The sequence below is a fragment of the Mobula hypostoma genome, chromosome 5 (genome assembly GCF_963921235.1).
Source record: "Mobula hypostoma chromosome 5, sMobHyp1.1, whole genome shotgun sequence".
NCBI classification, from domain to species: domain Eukaryota; kingdom Metazoa; phylum Chordata; class Chondrichthyes; order Myliobatiformes; family Myliobatidae; genus Mobula; species Mobula hypostoma.
The window spans coordinates 134,771,429-134,792,055 of record NC_086101.1 but is presented as its reverse complement, the minus strand read 5'-3'; the positions used below and the strand labels follow the sequence as shown (position 1 = coordinate 134,792,055).

Genomic DNA, 20,627 nt, shown 5'->3' with positions numbered 1-20,627 from the left:
ATTTTTATGCGTTATTTGGTATGATTTGGCAGCTTCACAGCTTAAAAGTTACTGGAGAGAGTGTTTTTGCCGAGAGCTCTTACGTGAGATTTTCGCTACGGAGAACAGTGTGGCAATGATTGTACAGAAGTATTTCTACTTTATATAGGCTGTGTATTTATCATATCATTCCTGCTTTTACTATATGTTATTGTTATTTTAGGTTTTATGCGTTAGTTGGCATGATTTGGTAGGTTATTTTTGGGTCTGCGAACGCACACAAATTTTTCCCATGTAAATAAATGGTAATTGGTTCTTCACTTTACGACATTCCGGCTTATGAACCGTTTCATAGGAACGCTCTACCTTCGGATGGCGGGGGAAACCTGTACCTAGTTTAATCCCATCTTTAAGCACTAGTCAAATCTCTACTAACTGTAGCATTAATTGCAAAGCTCATAGGGAGCTCAGCTGAATCCCACTCCATAACACACTCTAGTTACAAATACTTCTGTTGACCAATACCCTTTACCGTCCCTCACACAGTATTTAAAATTTTATGTGTCACTTTCTCCATGGATGATATATCCACATTGAACATGCTTGACATCTCAAGTTAGATCTAATTAATCTGATATGAACATCCATTAATAAATCCATGCCAACTGCCCGTAATTAGAAACACAGAAAAACCTACAACACAATACAGGCCCTTTGGCCCACAATGCTGTGCCGAACATGTACTTACTTTAGAAATTACCTCGGATTACCCATAGTCTTCTATTCTTCGAAGCTCCATGTACCTATTCAGGAGTCTCTAAAAGACCCTTTTGTATTCGCCTCCACCACCATCGCTAGCAGCCCATTCCACGCACTCACCACTCTCTGCGTAGAAAACTTACCCGACATCTCCTCTGTACCTACTTCCAAGCACATTAAAACTGTGTCCTCTCATGTTAGTCATTTCAGCCTTAGGAAAAAGCCTCTGACTATCCACATGATCAATGCTTCTCTAAATGTTTATCTCCCTTTTCTTGATCTGTCTCCATCTCTGGGGAAAGATTATCCACCAACATTTACAAATCCACAGAATCCCACAACTACTTTGAGTACACATCTTCATCTCCAAGGACACCATTCTTTTCTTCCCTCAGTTCCCACCTCTACCACATCTGTTTCTGAAATAAGACATAGGAGCAGAATTAGGCCATTTGGCCCATCAAGTCTGCTCTGCCATTCAATCATGGCAGATCCTTTTTTCCTCTCCTCAGCCCCATTCCCAGCCTTCTCTCCGTAACTTTGATGCCATGTCCAATCAAGAACCTATCAAGTTCTGCCTTAAACACACCCAACAACCTGGCCTCCATAGATGCCTGTGGTAATAAATACCCCGAATTCACCACCCTCTGGCGAAATAAATTTCTCTGCATTTCTGATTTAAATGGATGCTCCTCCAGCCTGAGGCTGACCCACTTTGTCCAAGGCTCCCCCACATGGGAAACATCCTTTCTACATCTACACTCGGCCTTTCAACATTCGGAAGGTTTCAATGAGATCCCCCATCTTTCATAATTCCAGCGACTACAGACCCAGAGCCATCAAACATTCCTTGTCTGATAACACTTTCATTCCCATAATCATCCTTGTGAACCTCATCAGAACCCTCTCCAATGCCAGTACATCTTTCCTTAGCCCAAAACTGTTCTGTGCCCTTTCACTCAAGGCCAGCTACAATATCTTCCTTTTTTAGAAAACACATTCCCCCCACTACAACTATCATTTATAGAGTCAACTGGACCTTCTCTATTTCCCAAACTTCTTCCCTTACCCCATTCCCCAACTTCCCTTCCTATTCCACAGGCAAAACAGCCTACCAGCCTGTGCATTCCACATATCATTCTTCACAACTGTGGCCATTCTAAACAGGATTCCACTCACTGCAACTCCATGGTCCGCTCATCCCTCCCCAGGCACTTTCTCTGTAATCACAAGAGGTGTAACACCTACCCGTACACAATCCATGGCCCAAAACAGCCCCTCCAGGTGAGGTAGTCTTTCACATACAAATCCACCGGCAGTATTTATTGCATCTGATATTGTGGCTACCTAATTCTCCCGGTTGCCAGCCATTATAACTTTCTTTGTCATTTACACAACAACGTGTCTGTCCTCACTCTCCCACTTCAAGTTGAAGCTAAATGTAAATTAGAAGAACAGCACTGTGTATTCTGCCTGGGTAGTCTACAACCTGGTGACATAAATGGTGAATTTTTCAACTATTGCTAATTGCATCCCCTTTTCTCTCTCCTCCTCATCCACCTGACCCACACCACTACTTTTTTCTCCCTCACAACAACACACACAATGCTGGAGGAACTCAGCAGGTCAGGAACATCAATGGTAATGAATGCACAGTCAATGTTTCGGGCTGAAACCCTTCTTCAGGATCTTTCTCCTTCCCACCCGCTCCATCTACACACCATCCATTCACTCCTCCCATTGGATGCCTTCTCCTATGCCCTCCCCCTTCTCTTCTATCAGATTTCATCATTTTCAGTTTTTGGCACTTCCTCTCACCTACCAGCTTGACACGATTTCCACTCTCACAGCCGCCTAACACTTTTAGGGTTGCTCTGGGAAGCGGTTTTGGTCCACTACCCTTTTCCTTATACATGTTCCCATTAGGAGACGTCAGTAGAGAACATAAAATTGAATTCTACAGTTATGCAAACAACACACAATTGTACATCTTGGTTAAGCCTGATGATGATAACACCCTATCTTTTCTGTCATCTGGTGTGGCTAAAATGGATGAGCAATAATTTACTAAAACTAAATGAAGATAAAACTCAACTACTTTTGGTTGGTCCCAAAGCCAAAAGAGAAAAAACTTGATACATTTTGGACCTTGGCTCCTCTTGGAAAGTCAGATGTAACAAGCCTGGGTGTTATCCTTGATTCAGATTTGAATTTTAAATCCCACAGAAAGAAAGTGACCAGAGCAGCATTTCTACACTTAAGGAATATTGCAAAGATACGTTCATTTCTGTCATTTAATGATGCTGAAAAACTAATTCATGTCTTTATATTGAATAGACTAGATTACTACAATGCATTTTTTACTGGCCTTCCAAAGCAATCAATTGGCAAACTTCAACTCATTCAGAATGCCACTGCTAGACTTTTAACTAAAACCAGGATGAGGGAGCATATCACTCCTGTCTTAGCTACTCTGCGTTGGCTTCTTGTATCTTTCAGAATTAAATTTAAAGTTCTCTTACTTGTTTTATAATCCTGCTTGAGCTCTTAGATCTTCTTTTACCAGTTTCTTAAATTTAAACAATCTCCCTCAAAAGATAATTGACAGGTCAGCTTTTTTGAACTACGCTCCTAAATTATGGAACTCAATATTTAAAACTATAAGGGATGCACATGCAATTGACAATTTTAAACACCAGCTCAAAACTCATTTATTTAACCTTGCTATAAACAAACATCTTTTTCTTTTAACGAACAAGCTTCAAGTTCTTTGGTGTCCACATTTCCGAGGATCTCACCGGGTCCCTGAACTCCTCCATCCTGATCAAAAAGGCGCAACAGCACCTTTATTTCCCGCGGAGCATGAAGAAAGCTCACCTCTGTCACAGGATACTGACGGACTTTTACCGCTGTACCATTGAGAGCATACTCACCAACTGCATCTCAGTGTGGTATGGCAATTGTCAAGTATCGGACCGCAAAGCACTCCAGCGTGTGGTGAAAACTGCCCAGCAGATTATCGGCACCCAATTGCCCACCATTAAGAACATCTACCATAAACGCTGCCTGGGCAGGGCGAAAAGCATTATCAGGGATGCACCTCACCCTAACCATGGACTTTTTACTCTCCTCCCATCCGGTAGGCGCTACAAGAGCCTCCGCTCCCGCACCAGCAGGCACAGGAAGAGCTTCTTCCCTGAGGCTGTGGCACTGCTGAACCTCACATCACAGCGCTAAGCAGTATTGCATCCGTATTGTACTGTCTCAGTACTTTTATATTTGCGTGCTGTAGCACTTTTTTTATTCACAGTTATTTTGTAAATAACACTATTCTTTGCATTTTTGGTCAGATGCTAAATGCATTTCATTGGCTTTGTATCTGTACTCGGCACAATGACAATGAAGTTGAATCTAATCTAATCTTTTTGTCTTTTATTTTCATATTTGCACTTTATCCCAAGGTAAAGCAATTTGTTCTATTATTATCAGCTGCACTCATTTGAATTCACCCATCACCTGCCAGTTCCTGCTCTAGCCTTCTTCTACCTTTTTCAGACGGGCTACCTCCCGACTTTTTTATATCCAGATGAAGCCTAGAGTATTCTCAGCCCTGAAATGCCAGCTGTCTATTTCCCTCCATAGATGCTGCCTGATCCATTCATTTCCTCCAGTGTTCTGTGTGGTGCTCCAGAGACCAGTATCTGCAGTTTCTTGTGTCCCCCCCGGCCCCCCGCCAAAGTGTAGATGTTCTTTGCTATTAATAAATTTATCTAACACCTATTGAGCCTTCCATTTTTCAGACTACAATATAGGTTATTACCCAATTAGTGTTTTAGTAATGACCCTGATAGGAAGACTTTCAGGTCAGTGGCTAACCTTTCAAAGAAAGTTTTACAGAAATATTAATTAGATTAGTACTACTCTTTACAATTTTGTTTAGAATCAAGATTCTTAAATCTTTTGCTGTATCCCACTGGAAAGGTTTGATTTACTACTTACCAACTCCCAGCATTTTTCACCTCAAAATTATATTGAGAACTAGGTTTTGAACTTATTTTGTCCCCTTCTAAATACTAGAAACTAGCTGCCCAATATTAGGCCTCCCATGATAGACATCAAAGAATTCACAGAATGATACAGCATGAAAAAAGCCAATCAGCCCCACATGTCCACAATGACCACTCCCATCACCTAGCATATGGTCCATAGCCTTCCATGGCTATGCAATTCAATTGCTAATCTTGATTCAGCAATCTAGTTTTAACCTTTCACTGGGTGAAGAAGGATCCTCTTTATCCCCTTAACCAAAACTTATGTCTTCTAATTTTATTTGATATCTACACATATAGCAAACAACAAGTCCTAGCATCAATCCACTGGGATCTAGTCACAGGCATCCAATTGCAAAAGCACCCCTCTTTTTCTATTGCCGTCAATTTTAGATCCAGTGGCCCTAAACCTTTTGAACCAATTTCTCATGTGGGACCTTATCAAATGTTTATCTAAATCACACCAACTGCCTTGTCCTCATCAATACACTTTATTACATCTTCAAAGAATTCAATCAAATTGTTAAGACAGCATGTGACCTGGACAAACATACACTGGCTGTCTCTGATTAGTCCCTGCCTTTCCAAGTGATTATTAATCCTCACCCTCAAAATTGTTTCCAGTATCTTCCTCACCACAGATGTTAGGCTTACAGCGCTACAATTGCAAGGCTTGTTTTGAATTGTTTGCTATTCTATTTAAAAGTATCTCAATCAATTGCCAGTGTTTAACCAGTTTCTTTTTAAATGAGACTTACTGTCAAAGTAGAGGATATCATGTTAATTTTGACAAATATCATGGTTCAGCATGTGGCTCTTTCATTGCCTTAAAATGATTGCTTCACCACTGTTAACAAGTTTTCTAAGGTAAGATAGTTTTAGAAAAAACCATTATCTATTTGCTGATATTTGACTGGTGCTTTTAAGATTATTTCAGTTTAAAACAGGAAGAAAAACAAACTAATCCACACACAGGAAAGAACACCACCTACAGGATACTCTGATAAAGCAGGAACAGTTCACATGGTGATCTCTTACTGCACAAAAATACATGTGGAAGACAAGATAGAGTTTACAGATAACATGAAGATTGGTGGCATTATTGATAGTACGTAAGGTATTCATGAGCGGCATTGACCTTCCACATCATGAAGACCCTGGAGAGACTTGTTCTGGAGCTGCTCCGGCCTATGGTCAGGCCACACTTAGATCCCCTCCAGTTTGCCTATCAGCCCCGATTAGGAGTTGAGGATAACATCGTCTCCCTGCTGAACCATGTCTACGCCCACCTGGACAAGCCAGCGAGCACTGTGAGGGTCATGTTTTTTGACTTCTCCAGTGCGTTCAACACCAACCGCCCTGCTCTGCTGGGGGAGAAGCTGACAGCGATGCAGGTGGATGCTTCCCTGGTATCATGGATTCTTGATTACCTGACTGGCAGACCACAGCACGTGTGCTTGCAACACTGTGTGTCCGACAGAGTGATCAACAGCACCGAGGCTCCACAGGGGACTGTCTTGTCTCCCTTTCTCTTCACCATTTACACCTCGGACTTCAACTACTGCACGGAGTCTTGTCATCTTCAGAAGTTTTCGGATGACTCTGCCATAGTTGGATGTATCAGCAAGGGAAATGAGGCTGAGGTACAGGGCCATGGTAGGAAACTTTGTCACATGGTGTGAGCAAAATTATCTGCAGCTTAATGTGAAAAAGACTAAGGAGCTGGTGGTACACCTGAGGAGAGCTAAGGTACCGGTGACCCCTGTTTCCATCCAGGGGGTCAGTGTGGACATGGTGGAGGATTACAAATACCTGGGGATACAAATTGACAATAAACTGGACTAGTCAAAGAACACTGAAGCTGTCTACAAGAAGGGTCAGAGCCGTCTCTATTTCCTGAGGAGACTGAGGTCCTTTAACATCTGCCGGACGATGCTGAGGATGTTCTACGAGTCTGTGGTGGCCAGTGCTATCATGTTTGCTGTTGTGTGCTGGGGCAGCAGGCTGAGGGTGGCTGACACCAACTGAATCAACAAACTCATTCGTAAGGCCAGTGATGTTGTGGGGATGGAACTGGACTCTCTCACGGTGGTGTCTGAAAAGAGGATGCTGTCTAAGTTGCATGCCATCTTGGTCAATGTCTCCCATCCACTACATAATGTACTGGGTAGGCACAGGAGTACATTCAGCCAGAGACTCATTCCACCGAGATGCAGCACAGAGCGTTATAGGAAGTCATTCCCGCCTGTGGCCATCAAACTTTACAACTCCTCCGTTGGAGGGTCAGACATCCTGAGCCAATAGGCTGATCCTGGACTTATTTCATAATTTACTGGCATAATTTACATATTACTATTTAACTATTTATGGTTCTATTACTATTTATTATTTATGGAGCAACTGTAACGAAAACCATTTCCCCCAGGGATTAATAAAGTATGACTATGACTATGAGATATTGGTGTATTGTAAAAAAAGTAATTCAAACCTGATTTCTAGTCAATTAAAGAAAAATCCTTTTACTCATTCAGCAATGTACTCACAGTCTTAAGAAGTGCTACACAGAACCATCACGCTACAGTCCAGAAAACAGGCTCTTTGGCCCAACTTGTCCATTCTAACCAAATCGCCTAACTGAACTAGTCCTGTATTCTTCAAAACCTTTCCAATCTACGTATCTGTCGTCTCTACTACTTGCCTTGGCAGCTCATTTAGCATATGCACCACCCTCTGTGTGAAAATCTTGTCCTTCAGGTTGTTTTTAAACCCTTCCCTTCTCACTTTAAATTGATACTGTCTAGTCTTGGACTCCCCTACCCTGTGGAAAATACGGTGGCTATTCACCTTATTTATGGTTAATTTTATAGTCTGAAACTGCACTCACCGCAATGCAATAATGAATAGAAACTTAACATCCAAAGTCAAAAAAAGGAGCCTGCTGTATTTAGAGGAGGCATAATGGAGGGCTCATCAACTAAGTCTATATGGGTAGAATGCAAAAATAAGTACAATCGCTCTGACCCCGCTCCAAAAACCACCAAGACACTGAGAAACAGACATGCAGGTAGATTAAGGGAAGGTGTACAAAAAGGGTTGTTGTCAGGGGGGGACTTCAACTTCTCTAATATAAACAGGATCCTTCTTAGCACAAGAGATTTAGATGGGACAGAATGTGTTAGATGCATCCAGAAGGGTTTCCTAAATCAATATGCAGATAGTCCAACAAGAGGAGGATCTGTACCAGATTTGGTGTTGGGTAATGAGCCTGGCCAGGTGACCATCCTTTCAGTGGGCAAAGAGTTATGGAACAATGACTGCAACTCTTTAACTTTCAAGATAGCTATAGATAAGTATGGACCTTGCAGGAAAGCATTAAATTGGAGCAGGGCAAGTTAAGGGAGCATTAGGCCGGAATTAGGAAAAGATAATTGGGAACACCTTTTCTCTGGCAAGTCCACATCTGACATGTGGAGGATGTTTAAAGACCAATTGCACAGAGTACAGGACAGGTACATTCCAGTCAGAAGGAAGTACGAGGATGGAAAACCAAGAGAATCTTGGATGTCAGGGGAGGTGATGAATTTAGTCAAGAATTAAAAGGAAAAATATGTAAAGCTTAGGAAGCTATGCACAAACAAGAGACCTTGGGGATTATAAAGAAGCCAAAAAAGTACTCAAGAAGGGAATGAGGAAAGTAAGGAGGGTTATGAAAAGTCCGTGGCAAGTAGCATTAAAGAAAATCCCAACGCATTCTATACATCAAGAGCAAGAGGATAACTAAGGAGAGAGTAGGACAACTCAAGGACAAAGCAGAAAACATTGGAAACAGCTTGGATGCAGAGGATGTGGATGAGGTCCTTGCTGAGTATTTTACAAACGTTGTACATCAATATTTACGAAACAGAAGGATATGGAAGATAGGCAGATCAATGCCGAGCATATTTGTGGAATTTGTTGCCACAGGTGGCTGTGGAGGCCATCAACTGGGTACATTTATGGCAGAGGTTGATGGATTCTTGATTAGTCAGGGTATGAAGGGATACGGGAAGAAGGTAGGAGATTGGAGGGAAATGAATCAGCCATGATGAAATGGTGGAGCAGTTTTGATAGGCCAAATGGCCTAATTCTACTCCTACATCTTATGGTATTAATATGCTTGGGCATTTTGAGGTAAATGAGGAAGTGGTGTTGAGTCTCTTAGAGAGCATTAAGGTAGGCAAGACCCCAGGGCCTGATGGGATTTACTTCAGGTTATTGAGGGAGGCAAGAGAAGAGATTGCTGGGGCCTTAACCAGTATATTAGTATCTTCTCTAGCCACAGGCGAGGTCATGGAGGACTGGAAAGTAGCTAATGTTGTCCTATTATACAAGAAGAGAACCAAGTGTAATGCCGGAAACTATAGACCAGTAAGTCTTAGTTTAGTGGTGGTGAAGTTACTGTACAGAGTTCTTAGGGACAGGATTTGTGAGCATTTGGAAAACAATGGCCTAATTAGGGTGAGCCAGAATTGCTTTGTGCGGAGCAAGTCTTACGAACCTGATTGCATTTTTTGATGAGGTGATGAGGGTACTTGATGTTGGTAGAGCTATGGATGTTCTCTACATGGATTTTAGTAAGGCATTTGGCAAGGTCTTTCATGGGAGGCTCATCCAGATTACGGTGCATGGGATCCATGGTGAACTGGCCGTTGGATTTAGAACTGGCTTGCCCACAGAAGACAAAGAGTTGTGGTCAAAGGGACTTATTTTAGCTCAAGGTCTGTGATTAGTGGTCATAAAGAAGTACAGTACAGAAACAAGCCCTTCGGTCTATCAAGTCCATGCCAAAACCATTTAAACTGCCGACTCCTATTGACCTGTGCCAGGATCATAGCCCTCTATATCCCTACTATCCGTGTATCCAAATCTAAAACTCTCATGCTCTGTTTGTGACCTCCAATTAGTGCAAACGATGCATTACAGCAGCACTATTTTTGACTAAATCGACTTAAGATGCGCTAACTTACAGAATGCGGGCAAAGTTCGGGGTTATATATTCGTATAAAATTGCTCACTCCCCAAAATCAACAGCCCTGCTTTCACCTGAGAGCTGATGTCAGCCATGATGGAAACTGCGATGCGACACAACGCATGCACACGGCCAGCCTCAAAAGCGACTCACGATGCTCACAGCAGCAACACCAACCAGAGCAAAAGGGAAGGCCAGTTCTATTTCAAGCGGGTACATTTTGCTAGTCACCATCAGCATGTGCAGGATTGAGACAGATCAAACTGAGACCCATCAATAAGAGATAATTAAATCTTATTGTAATGACGTACTTCGAGACGCCCATCAAACCCTTTGCTGCAGTCAAAGGACAGCGGTAACTATATCACGTCCATTTAGGAGAGCACCAACCACATCATCAAGAATAATCAGCATCCTGAGGCTTTGGTGTTACTGCTTCATACCTTCTATCCAGCATTAGGGTAAAAAAAATATGGTCAGCCTAATTATGCCGTGTGGAAAGAGAAGGGGACATTAAGAGATGACGCCAAATGTCATCAGGAAGCGGCAAGGAGGGTGAGAACAAGAATCCGATGAGGCCAGGGCCGCACGACTCCAGGATCAAAGAGTCAGGGCAAAAAAGATGAGAGAAGAGACAGAGGAGGAGAGGCATGCACGTCTCCAAAATGACAACTGGCATAGAAGGAGGAGACACGAAGAGACAATGGAGCTGAGAAATACATGTCTCCAGGATCAGACACAAACAACAAACAGCAGAAGAGATGAAGAGACGGGGGATGTAAGGGCTGCACGTCTCCAGAATGACAAAAACAGGCACAGGAGGAGGAGAGAGGAAGAGACAAAGGAGCAGAGAAATGCACGTCTCCAAGATCAGAGACAAAGAATAAACAGCAGAAGAGATGAAGAGACGGTGGATGAAAGGACTGCACGTCTCCAGAATGACAACGAGAGGCACAAGGGTGGCAGATCAACCATAAATGATGCCATCATTAAACAAGGAGGAGCTGTATTTGCCTTGCTACGTGTCGTTCTTCTTCAATAAACTGAGGTTTTTTTCTTAAATTTCCAAAGCAAAGCGATACGAATAGCATTCAGGAAAATTTAATGTTCATTCTGGTCACATCAGACTGCACTACCCTTCTCTCAAAGGGTGCCCCAACGGGGCACCCCATTGTCTAGTCTCTCTTAAACACTGAAATCAAACTCGCATGGACTACTTGTGCTAGCAGCTCATTCCACAGTCTCATGATCCTCTGAGTGAATGTTTCCCCTCAAGTTCCTCTTAAACTACTCACCTTTCACTCTTAAGCCATGACCTCTTGTCGTAGTCCCACCTAACCTCAGTGGAAAAAGCATACTTGTGTTTACCCTATCTATACCCTTCATAAGTTTGTATACCTCTGTGAGCTCACCAGTACCTCGTTCTCCCTTATTAGAGGGAGAGGGAGGGGGAGAGGGAGAGAAACTGTGGTATGTTGAATTATCGGGTGAACAAGTAGTCTTTGGGGTACTGCGTCTGTGTCTTTATTGATGCTTTGCTGCACGATTGAGTGCTTGGTTGGGGTGCTGATGCTTTTTTGCTGGCGGGGGGGTCATTGCTCTGCTACTGCTTATGCGTGGGTGGGGGGAGTTGGGGGGGCTTTGGGGTTCTAACATTTAACTGTCATTCATTCTTTGGGGGCACTCCTCTGTTCTTGTGGATGTTTGCAAAGGAAAAGAATTTCAGGATGTATATTGTATACATTTCTCTGACATTAAATGTACCTCTGAAACCTTCGAAATCTCTCAATCTTTTATAGTCTAAAGAACATAAGAAATAAAAAATAGGTGCAAGAGCAGGCCATCTGGCCTGACGAGCCTATTCCGCCATTCAATAAGATCCTGGCTGATCTGGCCATGGACTCATCTCCACCTGCCTGCATTTTCCCCATAACCCTTAATTCCCCTACTATGCAAAGATCTATCCAACCTTGACTTTAAATATATTTGCTGAGGTAGCCTCCACTGCTTCATTGAGTAGAGAATTCCACAGATTCACCACTCACTGGGAAAAGCAGTTCCTCCTCATCTCCGTCCTAAATCTACTCCCCCAAATCTTGAGGCTATGTCTGCTAGTTCTAGGCTCACCTACCAGTGGAAACAACTTTCCTGCCTTTATCTTATCTATCCCTTTCATAATGTTATCTGTTTCTATAAGATCTCCTTTCATTCTTCTGAGTACTGTCCCAGGCAACTCAATCTCTCCTCATAGTCTAACCCCCTCATCTCTGGAATCAACCTGGTGAACATCTTCTGCACCACTTCCAAAGCCAGTATATCCTTCCTCAAGTAAGGAGACCAGAACTGCATGCAGGATTCCAGGTGTGACCTCACCAGTACCCTGTACAGTTGCAGCATACCCTCTCTGCTCTTAAATTCAATCCCTCTAGCAATGAAGGCTAAACATTCCACCTGCCTTCTTGATAGCCTACCGCACCTGCAAACTAACCTTTCTGATTCATACACAAACAGTCCTGAGCCTCTGCACAGCAGCATGCCTTTTTACCATTTAAATAATAATCTGCTCTTTTACTTTTCTTTCCAAAGTGGATGACCTAGCATTTACCAACATTGTACTGCGTCTGCCAGACCCTTGCCCACTCAGTTAACCTATCAATAAACTCTGCAGATTCTCAGTGTCTTCTGCACAATTTGCTTTTCCACTCAAGTTAGTATCATCAGCAAACTCAGATACACTACATTCGGTCCCCTCTTCCAGATCGTTAATGTATTTTGTGATCAGTTGCGGACCCAACACCAACCCCTGCAGCACACCACTCACCACTGATTGCCAACCAGAGTAACATCAATGTATTCCAACTCTCTGCTTTCTATTAGCTAACCAATCCTCTATCCATGCTAATACATCACCCCCAACTCTATGCATCCTTACCTTATGGATACGTCTTTTATGTGGCACTTTATTGAATGTCTTCTGGAAATCCAAGTAAATATCATCCATTTATCCCCCTCTATCCACTGTGCTCATTATATCCTCAAGGAACTCCAGTAAGTTGGTCAAACAGAACCTGCCTTTGCTGAATCTACGCTGCGTCTGCCTGGTGGATCTATTTCTTTCCAGATACCTCGCTATTTCTTCTTTAATGAGAGCTTCAAGCATTTTCCGAACTACAGGTGTTACACTAACTGGCCTGTAATCACCTGCCTTTTGCCTACATCCCTTTTTAAACAGTAGCAAGACATTTGCCGTCTTCCAATCCACCGGGACTTGCCCAGAGTTCAGAGAATTTTGGTAAATCATTACCAAAGCTTCTACTATAACTTTTGTCATTTCTTTCAGTACCGTGGGATGTATTCCATCAGGCCCACAAGTTTACTCAGCACTACCTCTTTAATGATAGCTATTGTATCAAGGTCTTCACCTCCCTTGGCATCCATAATATCTCTCTTTGGCATGTTAGATGTGTCCTCCACCATGAAGACTGAAACAAAATAGTCATTCAAAGCCTCAACCATTTCCTCATTATCCAATATCATTCCCCCTTCTCGTCCTCCAAGGGACCTATATTCACCTTAGCCCCCCTTTTCCGCTTTATATAATTATAAAAACTTTTATTAACCATTTTAATATTTTGTGCTAGTTTATTTTCATAATCTAGCTTCCCTTTCTTTATTGCTTGCTTAGTGGTACTTTGTCGCTCTTTAAAGTTTTTCCCAATCTTCCAGTTTCCCACTACTCTTGGTGACTTTGTATGCACGAGCTTTTAGTTTGATGCCTTCTTTTATTTCCTTAGTTATCCAAGGCTGGCTTTCCCCACCTGTACTGTCCTTGCTTTTAACTGGAATATACTTTTATTGTGAAAAATCTCTTTGAAAGTCTTCCACTGTTCCTCAACTGTCCCACCATATAGCCTGTGTTCCCAGTTTACACTAGCCAAATCCAACCTCATCCCATTGTGGTCTCTATTGTTTAGGTATAATACACTGTAATAAAGGATACAGTCCTAACCTATTCAATCTTTCCTTATAACTCAGGTCCTCCAGACCTGGCAACATCCTTGTAAATTTTCTCTGCACTCTTTCAACCTTGTTTACATCTTTCCTGTAGGTAGATAACTAAAGCAGCACACAATACTGCAAATATCTTAAACAACGTCAAAATAACATCCCATCTTCTGCACTCAATACATTGATTTATGAAGGCAGATATGCCAAAAGCTTTGTTTACGATCCTATCACTGTCACTTTCACCGAATTATAAACCTGTATTCCCAGATCCTCCTGTTCTATCACACTTCTCAGTGCCCTACCATTCACTGTGTAAGATCTACCCTGGTTGATCCTACCAAAGTGCAAAACCTCCCACTTGTCTGCATTAAATTCCATCTGCCATTTTTCCAGCTGATGCAGATCCCTATGCAAGCAATAACAGCCTTCCTCACCGTCCACTAGATCTCCAGTCTCAGTGTCATCAGCAAATATGATCATCCAGATCACTGATATAGATGACAACAACAAAGGAACTCAGCATCAATCCCAGCAGCACCACTAGTCAGTGGCCTCCAGTCAAAGAGGCAACCCTCTACTACCACTCCCTGACTAGTCTCACATAGTCAATGTCTAATCCAATTTACTACCGCATCCTGAATGCTAAGTGACTGAACCTTCTTGACCAGCCTCCCATGTGGGGCTTTGTCAAATGCCTTACTAAAGCCCATGTAGACAGCATCCACTGCCTTGCCTTCATTCACTTTCCTGGTAACTTCCTTGAAAAGCTCTGTAAGATTGGTTAGGCATGACGTACCATGCACGTCTATCTAAATACTTATATATCCAGTGTTCCGCAGGAATCAGTGCTGGGACTTCTGCAGTTTGTGATGTACATAAATGACTTGGATGAAAATGCAGATGGCTGGGTTAGTAAATTTGCAGATGATGTGAAGATTGGTGGTGTTGATGAGCTGAGGGACATTGGAATTCAAGTTCACAGCTCCCTGACATTGGTTACACAGGTTGATAGGGTAGTTAAGAAGGCACATGATATGCTTGCCATTATTAGCTGAGGCACTGAATTCAAAAGTCAGGAAGATATGATGCAGCTTTATAAAGTTCTAGTTACTGCATACAGTTCTGGGTTGCCTCATTATAGAAAGGATGTCGAGGCTTTGGAGAAGGTACAGAAGAGATTTACCAGGACGCCACCCAGTATAATCAGAAGTTGGACTAACTTGGGTTTTGTTCCTTAGAGTGGCAGAGGTTGAGGGGAGAGTTGACAGAGGTTTATAAGATTATGAGAGGCATAGAAAGAGTAGACAGACAGTACCTGTTTCCCAGTGTTGAAATGTCTAATATCAGAGGGCATGCATTTAAAGTTAGAGGATGCAAGTTCAAAGGAGATGTGAGTGGCAAGTGTTTTTTTTTACACATACAGAGAGTGGTGGGTGCCTGGAATGCACTGCCTGGGGTGTGATAGAGGCAGAAACATTAGAGAATTTTATGAGATGTTTACATAGGCATATGAATGTGAGGGAAATAGAAGGATAACGACACCGTATAGGCAAAATGGATTAGTTTAGCTGGCCATGTGATGACTAATTTAGTTGGTTCAGCACAACTCTGTGGGTCGAAGGGCCTGTTCCTGTGCTGTACTGTTCTATGTAAGCACTTTACTGAATTAAGAGATGGATGAAACTGCAATTGCACAGCAGCTTTGCCCACCATATGTGGCCAACCTATGAACTCTTTTTGACATGTAATCATTGGTACAATGGAGGGAAAACAGGGGCTGAAATTCATTTCAATTTCTAACCTCTAAACATGTGTATCTACCATTGCTCTTTGCCATATCTTACCTGGTGCAGGAGGGTTTGTTGTCATTTCTATTGAACATCCAAAATCTGTATTAAAACAAAAGGTAAATATTAGGAATGGAAATTATAGATTCAGTGACAATTAGAAGGGAAAACCTGAACAGTAATAGGGCTGTATCCCATAAAAACAGCACTTACAGAAGCTACTGAGAATATAGCAACATACAGAATTTATGTAGAAAATCAATACTTGTCGAGCAGCGCATTATTCTTGAGGGTTTGCCCCAATGGTTTGAGCCTCAGCCAACAAACAATCCCAGGAGTATGAATGGCTTATGAAGCTTCAGCTCTGGCATCTCTTTTTCTTATCAAATTTGGCAGCAGAATTTGAAGTAATGCTGTATAATTTACATACTAATAATATTTACACTTCTGTGTGTCCTGACTATGCTAACAGGTGATTTCTGACCATGATATACTTCAATCTAGGTCAATCTTATCCAATCCAGTGGATGTACCAGCACTGCAATGACTGTTACTATAGTCTGTGAAATCAAGGTGCTATAAACATACTTCCTCAGAAGGCTAAGGAAATTTAGCACGTCCTTATTGATCCTCACCTAATTTTATAAATGCACCATTGAAAACATCTCATCTGGATGCAGTTATAAAAAATGGAACATTTTTGCCAGCTTGGTATGGCAACTGCTCTACCTGAAGGGAAAGCTGGTTTTCATGATGTGGGCATACCTCAGCACAATAGCAAAGTTGTGCTGAGGTATGCCCACATCATGAAAACCAGCTTCCCCTTCATGGACTCTATCTACACTTCTCACTGCTTCAGAAAATCAGCTAGCATAATCAAAGAAACCTCCCACCCAGGATATTTTCTCTTCCCCAATTAGGCATAAGATACAAAAGCTTAAAAACATGCATCACCAGGTTCAAGGACAGCTTTTTTCCTGCTGTTAAGATGCATGAATGGACCTTCTATACATTAATGATCAACCATTGACCTCACAATCACATTGACCTCTTTCCCCCCTATTAGGGAGAGAGAGAGCCTGTGGTATGTGACATACCAGGTGAACGAGTAGTCTTTGGACTACTACAAGTCTGTGTCTTTGCTGTTGTTTTGCTTACGCTTCAGTGCTCGGTGGCGGGTGCCGATGGTTTTTTTTGCCGGTGGGGGGACGGGGGATCTTGCTTGCTGCTGCTTACATGCGGGATGGAGGGGAGCTGGAGGGGGGACTTTGGGGTTCTAACATTTAACTGTCACTCATTCGTTATGGGCAATCCTGTTTTTCGTTGGAATAATCATTTCAGGATGTATATTGTATACATTTCTCTGACATTAAATGTACCTTTGAAACAATCTTAAACACAAGAGATCCTGCAGATGCTGGAAATGCAAAGCAACACTGGAGGAACTCCACAGGTCAGGCAAGATCCATGGAAATATGAGAACAGTCAATATTTTGCACCCAGAACTGCAAAGAAAGTGGCAGGATGCCAGAATGAGGTGGAGGGATTGGAAGGAGTACAAGCTAGAAGGTGACAAGTGCAACCAGGTGGGTGGGGGGGGAGGGTGTCGGGCAGAGCGGGGGGGGGTTCAGGCAGATGTCTGAGGAATGGAGGAGATGTGGGTGAAGGCACTAACAATGGTCGAGGAAGGGAAAATCCAGTTCTTTGAAGAAGGACATCTCTGAAGGAGGAAAGCCTCATCCTGGGAACAGATGCTGCAGAGACAAAAAAACTGAGTAAACGGAATGCATTTTTACAAGAGACAGGGTGGAAAGCGGTGTAGTCAAGATAGCTGTGGGAATCAGTAGGCTTATAAAAGATATTGGTAGGCAGTTTGCCCTCAGAGATGAAAGCAGAAAGATTGAGAAAGGGGAGAGAAATGTCAGGAATGGACTGACTGAATTTAAGGACGGGTGGAAATTGGAGTCAAAGTTGATGAAATTGACAAGCTCAGCATGGGTGCATGGGAAGCAGCACCAATGCAGTGATCAATACAGCGCAGAAAGAGTTGGGGAGAGTTGAACCAGTGAAGAGTTGGAACATGGACTGTTCAATGCAGCTAAAGAAAAGGCAGGTATAGCTGGGGACCATGCAGGTGCCCATGGAGACACTTTGAGTTTGTAGAAAGTGGAAGGAACCAAAAGAGAAATTGTTAAGGGTGAGGACCAGTCTGCCGGGGTGAGGGTGCTGGTGGAGGGGAAAACATCGGGCCTATAGTTGAGAAAGAAATGGAGGGCTTTAAGGTCTTCTCGATGGGGGACAGAAGTGTATAGGACTGGACATCTGTGGAGAAAATAAGGTGATCAGGGCAGGGAATTGAAAGTTGGTGAGGAGATCGAGAACATGTAAAGTGATGCGGAGGTAGGTGGGAAGAGACCGAACCAAGGGGGAATAAAATGGAGTTGCAGTACAATATGTGGATTCGAGTTCAGTGGGGAGCAGCAGTTAGAAAATATGGGCAGTCAGGTTTGTGGATCTTGGGTAGGAAGCAGAAAGGAGCTGTGCAGGGTAACGGAACTGTTAGGTTGATGCAATGGAAGGGAGATCTTTTAGTGATGGTGCAGAGGACAATGGCCTGACGTTTCTTACTGGGGTCCTTTTCAAAGGAGTCTGAGTGTTGCCATCCAGTCTTAGGAAGGTGGACGTCAGCCTGCCGGCGTACAACAGCACCTCCTTTCTCTGTAGGTTTGATGGTGAGGTCAGTACAACAGCACCTCCTTTCTCTGTAGGTTTGATGGTGAGGTCAGTACAACAGCACCTTCTTTCCCTGTAGGTTTGATGGTGAGGTTCGGACTAGTGCAGAGAGTGGAGGGATCAAGGTCGTGTCTGTCAGCAGTTAGAGGTGAAAAGATCCAGAGCAGGGTGTCCAAGAGGAGGAAAGCTGGATATGGAAGAAAGGGTCATCATTGCAGAGTGAGGGATCCTTGCCAAAGAAGTGGGCTCAGAGATGAACGTGACAGGAGAGCTCAATGTCGTGGCAAGCACGAAATTCACTAAGGTGCAGGAGGAGGAGGACAAAGGCCCTTACTGAGGACAGAACGTTCTGCCTCAGAGAGAAGGCTGGAGGGAATGGTGAAGACATAGCAGGGATCAGAGAGGAGGGGAGTTGGTGGTGACAAAGGGGAGGGCTGGGGTGTTCAGGGAAGATAGGATGGGAAGAAGATGGAGGCCGAGGACCCAAGAGGTGAAGGGGAAGCCCCAGACTCGGGGTTGGGGCCCAGCAGCAAAGAGAAAGGTCCTGGCCTTGAGATGGTGGTGGCCAAGGTCAGGGCTGCAGCTAGAGCTGGAGGCCACATAAGTGAACCCGCATAGCCTCCAACCTGTTGGCATGAAGATTGATTTCTCCAACTTCCAGTAGTTCCCCCCATTTCCCCTATCTGCCTCCCTTCCTTCTCACCTATCACCTCCCCCTGGTGCCCCTCCTCCTTTCCTTTCTCCCATGGTCCACTTTCCTCTCCTATCAGATTCCTTTTGCTCCAACCCTTTACCTTTTCTATTTATCACCTCCCAGCTTCTTAATTCATCCCCCCACCCACCTGGATTCACCTATCAGCTTCTAGCTTGTACTCCATCATCCTTTCCCCCAATATTCTTATTCTAGAATCTTCCCCTTTCCTTTCCAGTACTAATGAAAGGTCTCAACCCAAAACATTGACTGTTTGTTCATTTCCATGGATGCTGCCTGATCTGCTGAGTTCGTCCAGCATTTTGTGTGTGTTGACTTCACAATCTGCCATGTCATGGCTCTTGCACTGCACTTTGTAACTGTAACATATTTTCTGCATTCTGTTATTGCTCTTCTCTAGTACTACCACATGTACTTGCATTTGAAATGATCTGTTATGGATGCTTTGAAAAACTTTATTTCCACTGTATGGCAACATATGTGTTTCTCTCAGACACATCACTACTAAGATGCAAAGGACTTTAATATAGACTGGCAAGATAGATTTCCAATCTAAGCAAAGTACCAAATGCAATGCTAACAAATCACAGGAATAAAAACTGAAAGTTAGAATGGTGAACCCATAAACAAATAAATACGGGAATTCAAAGAGGAAATTAAATTTTAATCTCTATAAAATCTAAATGCATTCCGGAACTATAACATCATCTTTCAGTTGGTTTCTAAACCCTTGGCCAATTTTATGGATTAGCCAGCTACCACACACTGGTGCAAATCACTCTCTATAATTATTACAAGAGTATATAGCTGCAAAGATAAATGGTCATTTTACGTTGCTACACTAAGGTAAGCTGTAACTTCAGGCAGCTTTCTTGAACACAAATTCTTGAGATATGCAAGTCCCAAGTAAGGCTAGCACATGTTACCCTTTCCTAGCTAACCATGACAACTAATTCTTATACTGTTGTATCCTGCTGGCTATAAGGTACGTCCATCATGCAGATCAGCTGAGAACTTCAGGATCGTGTCCTAATGAAAATGAAAGAATTATGATACACATCCGTCATATTGTGTGTGAAATGGTTGCACAACCGGAAATGATGTCAATCCCAGATGTTTCCTGCTTCCATCTCTACCACTGTTGTCACAGTTCCTCCAGCACTTTGTGTTTTGCTCAGATTTCCAGCATTTGCAGAATCTGGTGTTTATCATTTGTCTACTCTTTACTTAAATCATCTCCTTGTATGTATGCATCTCCTCTTTAGTGAGATCAGCAGCAATTAACACACCATCAATATCTTTGCAGATCACCATTTTTATGGCCTTCATATTATTATTAGCAATAATCTTTGTTTGCTCAACCCCTCCTCTACAATTTAAAGCACACTTCATCTCTAACATCTCAATCCCAATGAACAGACTTCAACCCAAAACATAACTTCTTTTTCTGTTTCAGCAGATGTAGAACTCTGTTTAGGCCTCATCTGCAGGATTGCATACAGTTCTGTTTGCCTCACCATAGGAATGATGCTGAGGTTTTGGAGAGGGTCCAGAAGAGTTTTATCAGGATGCTGCCTGGTTTAGAGGGCATA

General features: G+C 42.9%; 2 protein-coding genes across 10 annotated transcripts in view; one reads left to right on the top strand and one right to left on the bottom strand.

The window, feature by feature from the left end:
- Positions 1 to 20,627, top strand: part of LOC134346998 (sorting nexin-30) — a 345,667-nt gene that overhangs the window by 191,330 nt on the left and 133,710 nt on the right. The window lies entirely within an intron of this gene.
- Positions 1 to 20,627, bottom strand: part of inip (ints3 and nabp interacting protein) — a 49,250-nt gene that overhangs the window by 27,206 nt on the left and 1,417 nt on the right. For all 5 annotated transcript variants that reach the window (XM_063048952.1, XM_063048951.1, XM_063048955.1 and 2 more), the window contains exon 2: positions 15,648 to 15,692. In XM_063048952.1, the coding sequence (XP_062905022.1) occupies positions 15,648 to 15,672 (25 nt within the window). In that variant the 5' untranslated portion in view covers positions 15,673 to 15,692. The remainder of the gene's footprint in view (positions 1 to 15,647; positions 15,693 to 20,627) is intronic.